This window comes from Centroberyx gerrardi, chromosome 2 (assembly GCF_048128805.1).
Source record: "Centroberyx gerrardi isolate f3 chromosome 2, fCenGer3.hap1.cur.20231027, whole genome shotgun sequence".
Lineage (NCBI taxonomy): Eukaryota > Metazoa > Chordata > Actinopteri > Beryciformes > Berycidae > Centroberyx > Centroberyx gerrardi.
The window spans coordinates 27330086-27336698 of NC_135998.1; the positions used below are offsets into that span (position 1 = coordinate 27330086).

A 6613-nucleotide genomic window follows, 5' to 3' on the forward strand; every position below is an offset into this window, starting at 1 on the left:
ATTTCTCAACCCATAGAGGAGCTTGTAATCCTCCAGTTGAAGTTAAAACGTGAAAATTTCATTCATTTCACCTGACGACAATATGCTGCTGTCTAGTACTATTCCTTATCTTTGTATGTTTCTCTTTTTTTTCCAACCAAGTAATGATGCAATTACTCTGTTTCGATCTATAACACTGCATCTAGACATGACTAACAGAGAGCTGATCTCATAGACCAGAGTACAGAGACAGGAAAGATCACCTGCAACATATATCATCTGCTAGCAGGCTGCCTGGACTGTATTTGATAATTTGAAACAAACCTGTGTTAAATGAAACTTTTCCATGACTGTAAATAGCATAAACAGTTGTGGAAAATATTCTTTATGGTGAATCTTGGGAGTTTGGACAATTTGGACTTAAAAAAAAAAATGTTCCTGTTGTTATATAAATATCTGCACTTGATTATGGGATATTTATGATGAAACATTTCGTCTGTCCATCCTCTCCACTGTCTCCCAGGTGTGTATGCCAAAGCCGTTGAGATGGAGCAGCCAAATTACGCCAAGCAGCTTTTGATGCAGTTGAACCAGCAGCGATCCAAAGGATACCTGTGCGATGTGATCATCGTGGTGGAAAGCGCTCTCTTCCGGGCGCACAAGAACATCCTGGCGGCGAGCAGCAGCTACTTTAAATCCCTGGTTCTCCACGACAACCTCATCAACCTGGATACGGAGATGGTGAAGCCCTCAGTGTTCAGACAGGTGAGCAACCTGAAGAATCAACGTACATATCCAGTATGTATGCAGAGGTGTGACCAACTTTGCTCGAGTCCCAAGTCAGTCTCAAGTCTTGAGGCACAAGTCTCAAGTCAAGTCCCAAGTCTAAATGTAGATCAGCAAGTCAAGTCCATGTCATTAATGTCAAGTCTCAAGTCTAAATGTAGAACAGCAAGTCAAGTCAGAACAAATCAAGAGTCCAGTATCAATTTAATATCTTAAAGAAAACTAAATATCTAGGACTTTTCAATGCAATATGGTTTTAATAGGATAAAAACTTGGTAAGAGCATCATGAGTTTGATTTCTGGAATCAGTTTCAACTTCAATAAATTCAATCATTCCATACAAATTCAGAAAACAGAATTTAAATTCAGTCGTCTGCTGGAACAAATCTCATCACTTTCAATCTAAGTCATTTACACAAACACAAGATCTCAAGTCAAGACTTTAGAAACCTTTTCAAGTCATCAAAGTACAAGTCAAAGTCAAGTCCCAAGTCACCAGAACCCAAGTCAAGTCAAGTCTCAAGTCTTCTCTTCATGCATCAAGTCAAGTTTCAAGATTGTTTGTGTTTCACATGACTGATTTAAGAGTGTATAATGACAGTGACGTGGAAGTTCTCCCTCCCCTCCCTTCCTCTCTCACATTTCTTCTAGGTGTTAGACTTCATCTACACCGGCCGGCTGCCTCACTCTGACCACATTAGTGACCCGGGCGTCTCTGCCCTCCTCACAGCTGCCTCCTACCTCCAGCTGTCGGACCTCGCGACTCTCTGTCGCAGGAGACTCAAACTCTCCAGCTCAAGCAAGACTCCCTCCTCCACCACCTCTTCCCTGACCCCCAACAGGCATTTGTTCCACCCCCATCGCCTCTCCTGCGCCCCGCTGAGAGTCAGCCACAACTACCGCTCCGTGTCCATGGAGGTAGGTAGGAGTCAGAAAGAGGATCTGTCCGAGGAGGAGCTGTTTATCGCACGGTGCGTGTCTCTCAACCCACCTCCAGGAGTTAAGGTCGATAACGGTGTTGAAATGGGGCTGACCGCGAAGAGTCCGACAGGTAGTACGGCCACGGAGGAAGTGAGCCCCAGCAGCCTATCATCTGATGATTTACCTTCTAACTCCACCTCAGCTTTCTGTAACCCAAGACCGGAGCAAGGGGAAGATCAGTCCCAGCAAAAGGCTCGCAAGAGGTCCAGACCCGGCAGTGAGGGCTCTATGGAAAGGATGGCCAGTGGGCAAGGTAAGAGGCAAGTGGCAAGTGGAGAGCGGGTGCATGGAGAGGAGAGGGCATCGTCAGAGTTGGAGGACCAAGAGGAGGTTAGAGAAGGAGAGGCAGCCTTAGAGAACGACCTGGAGAACAGCGAGGAGAGCGTCCAGAGCGAGAGCGAGGAAGAGGAGCCGAGGGAAAACAAGGATGCCGGCTACATTTACTATCAACCACAGCCAGGGTTTGAACCGGCTCTGGGGGACAACCTGTACGTGTGCATCCCTTGCAGGAAAGGCTTCCCGAGCTCAGAGCAGCTTAACGCTCACGTCGATTCGCACACCGCAGAGGAGTTAAGCATCAAAGTGAGGGATGCGGAAGAGGGGAGGTCCGTCAAGGGTGAAGATCGAGATGCGTACCCAGAGAATCTGCCGTCGCAATCCACGAAGGAGGACGCCAAATCGGACCAACTTCTGCCGTGCCACATCTGTTCCGTCTGCAGTAAGAGCTACGTGGACGCGGCGTTGCTACGGCAACACGAGAAGAGCCACTGGCTGACCAGGCCGTTCCCTTGCAGCATCTGCGGGAAGCTGTTCACCCAGAGGGGCACCATGACGCGCCACATGCGCAGCCACCTGGGCCTCAAGCCCTTCGCGTGCGAGGAGTGCGGCATGCGCTTCACACGCCAGTACCGCCTGACGGAGCACACGCGCGTCCACTCAGGAGAGAAACCCTATGAGTGTCGGCTCTGCGGGGGGAAGTTCACGCAGCAGCGCAACCTCATCAGCCATTTGAGAATGCACACGTCGCCCTCTTGAAGACATTCCCGGGTGATGCCCTACTACCTCATGTTCAGAACCAGCCTTACCTCAGCTACTGCATGTGCAGGCAAGTGCACACTTGTCTAAAGCTAAACCAAGAGTTTACCCATTCTTGCAGCATATATGAATGCACAGACACATTCCAATGCAAAATAGACCACACCTCATACATACACATAAACATCTGCCTATCTTGTGGGCTTATATGCAATGAATTATGATCCAATGAATATATACAGTACCGATAGACATTTCAAATGGAAAGTGGACCAAATGTGCAGAAACTTGCATATCTTTTCTCAGGTAAAGCCAAAGTGTTTTTATCAGAAGTTCCTTTCACTAAGAATAAATTAGCATGGGTGAGAGAGCATGGGTGATCACCTAACTTGATGATTTGAATGTACATGGACGTAAATGAATGTCCAAACATACAGTCACTGTCATCAGTGGAGAGTTATTAACCAAAACTTTTCTTATGTATAAGATATGTTTTTTTTCTGTGAATCTTCAACAAACTGGATGTTTTATAATAATGTTGGGGGGTTTATTTGTTAATGCTGCTATAGTCCCTTTGCTTTTTCAATTTCTTCACTTACCATACCATAGATTTACCTTGGTAGACAGTTTTATTTGACACAAACTGATGACAAATGGAGCTTGGAAAGTGAATAGAAATCCGAAGACAGCAACCATTCTCAACATCCTAACCAAAGTGACTGCAAAAGAAAATATCGCTTTACAATATGAATTATCACTCCAAGACCAATGGATGCATGAGAAATGATCTGATTTGTGCGCTGAAATCTTGCAGAATTCATTATCATGGCCTCTGGAGTGTTTTTAGACCTATTAAAATTGTCATCCCTTCCATGGGATTTGTACAATTTATTTCAGGATCATCCCATTTGAGTCATTTGAGTATATAGGCCTATTTTGTAGAGACTTTGTAGACTGCATCTCAAGACATTTTGAACTACTGAAGTCTACTGGCAACTTTACCCCTACTCACTTATTTTGTACTGAATCCTTGATGTTGAATGAGATTATCTTTTTCTGTTTTCTTAGTTAACTTGCTTGTTAAGAATCTCTCTTGCACACATTCTTTCAACACACCTTCACTCCACGCATTATTGACAGACACTTTTGGAACATGCAGTATACTATACGCAAAGCTTGTTTACTGTTTTTTTTTTTTTGTAAAGTGGAGTCTAAGGATGGAGTTGCCCTAGCTTCGAAAAACAGCCATCAGATAGGTGGGAGCTTCAGTTTCGTTATTTGACAATAGCTATGGGAAGGCGAAAAAACATAAAACCATTAAGTTAACTTCTATCTTTTAAATGATCAGTGCTAGGAATTTGAATACATTTTGAATCATAAACTGAACAAATGAGAACATGTATGGAAAAACAGACCTTGTTCCATATGTATTTGCTAAGCTAAAGCACAGATGCTTCTTGAAAGGACGTTCATAATGTGCATACTATGCATTTAACTGGTCATTGACATAAACTCTTATGTGTCAATCTTCAGGTGAGGAGGCATTTTGAGACAAAAAATGGTTTGAAAACAATAAATACTCAGGAGCAGCTTGTGATGTGCTTTGCCTGCAATCATCCAAATATTTCTCAAACATGAATGCAAACAGCTTATTCAAGAAATAGAAATTAAGACATTACTTTGAAACAGTTCAAAGTAGTAACCTGGTCAGGGATTTTATGAACAATACCGCTTTTTAGATACTTTGATTTATGTTTTTATTCGCTGATTTTTAAATGAAGCCCAGACTGACCTCACTTTGGTATGGTGATGACTTTTACATGTATCATATGTCATTTGAATGTATTTATAGGTTTGACCTTGTTTTTATTGCTTCATAAACTCTTATCAGGGGTTGAGACAAAAGGTCTATCCGTGTTTCTATGTTTTCTGTATGATTTGTACAATAGCTCAAAGCATGTTGAATACAAATATTTTGAGAACCCAGCTAGCTCTTCATTATGTTATACCATATTTGTGTGATGTTTGGTTTTTGCCATCTGTATACACCGTTGACTGCTATTTATTGTTATAGCCCATGAACATAGTTTCTGAGCATACATTCACTTACTCTGCTGGCTATTCTTTGAAACCTTTCAGTATAAATTATGGCAGAATTCAATTGTTTATTTGCATTTTTTATTTTATATATAACTCAAGGGAATTCAATTTGTAAACTTCACTATAAAGTGCAATTAGGCCTCTTTGACTGTTAGCCACAAAGTCCATCTAGATACCAAGCTGATTAAAACACTTTTGACTGTGTGTGTGAGGCGAGTCTGAAGAGATATCTGAACCACTGATTAATGAGGGCAGTGAGGGGAGGGGACAGGCTCAAATCCAGGGGCCCCGGCCTCAGCAGAGCCTGATGAGGAGACAGAAGAGACACGGGGGTTTGGTCCGCCAGCTGCGGGACGTCCTTTGTGCACGAGTCAAAGTTGCATTCCCAAAGCCGCCTCGCCCTTTGTGCTGCCTTGCATAATCTTTCAAGTTCTCCCACTTCACTGCTTGCTGTTTAGGAGAACATAACTAAGTGGTTGCATATTATGATTTAATCACTTCTTAATAATCTATTGATTGTAGAGTACTGTTATTTTATGCATAAAAGTTCACTAGGCCTTATTGTTCTGCAGACATAATGCACACACAAGCACTTTCATGTGTTTTTGTCACTAAGCAAGGGAAGAGTGTCGCTTGTTCACTTCCATCAGCCAGATTTTTCCTAAAGTCTAACCTTGCAATGTTCCAGTCACACGCTTTCTTTTGCTAACATCAGCCTGCCATCATGCAACATAATGTGACGGCCCCCTGTGGTGCCAAGCGCTTTGCGGGCCCCGCCTCTGCTGCGGCTGAGAGGTCGGAGGTCAACGCAACAGGCTGCACTTTCATGTAACCCTCCTATCTCCATTCGCCTCCATTCTTCCCACTGTCTTGAGAGGGCGGCCAGGCAGTAGAGGACAAGAAGGAGGACAAGAAGGCCCACATGTGGCAAAGGAAAACTGTCATTAATGCAGTTTGCTGCGTTTCATTGTGAATTAGCATTTTTCAGAACATGGCTGATGCTCATGATATAAGCAGATTTAAGTTTTCTAGAGTTGAGTAATTCTGTTATTTTTTCTCATAGCATTCTTTATATGATAAACACAAATGGGTAGACAGTGTTGTCCTGCTGCATTTATATTTGCTATGGATAGATTGATGGAGAACTACATAACTACCACTGACATCTGCTCTTCCTTGTGATGTTCTCACAGAATTACTATTAAAAATGGCCAGGAAATCACTATGCATTGCAGGGGCACATGCCGTCACGCACTGACGTCATATCAAAGAGGGAAAAATTTGATAACTCACATTAAACTAACTGGTTTGTGGATTTTGTTCAGTGTAATAGTAACTGAAAATAAATAGTTAAAAAAAAACAAAAAACGAACTGGTTTGATTTTAAATACCTGTGATGTTATAGTGTTTTCAATACCTTCCAAATGTGCCTACTGATTCAACAAAAACATTAAAACTATTGTTTTCTCATTTCATTAGTTACTTTAAAAAATATAAATGCATGAGTGTGTAATAATGAGTGTATAATAAAACAGAAAATGAGCTTGTTATGACTGTGCTGTTACTGAAAAACCTCACCTGTCAAGAAGTTTGTATTTTTGTACCGGAATATAAGACCCACAGCTTAAAAAGAAGTAGAATATACAATGGCAATACAAGAAAAGAGAGCATCATGTCTCGAAACATCACAACATGGCTGGTAACTGGTAAATAAATGTGCAAATAGGAGTAG

At 42.3% G+C, this 6613-nt stretch overlaps 1 protein-coding gene across 1 annotated transcript; it reads left to right on the forward strand.

The window, feature by feature from the left end:
* The first annotated feature begins 525 nt into the window (after window positions 1-525).
* hic2 (hypermethylated in cancer 2) lies at window positions 526-2781 on the forward strand. The gene is made up of 2 exons (XM_071899111.2): window positions 526-744; window positions 1417-2781. The coding sequence occupies exons 1-2, from the start codon at window positions 526-528 to the stop codon at window positions 2779-2781; spliced, it is 1584 nt and encodes a 527-aa protein (XP_071755212.2).
* The last annotated feature ends 3832 nt before the right edge of the window (window positions 2782-6613 follow it).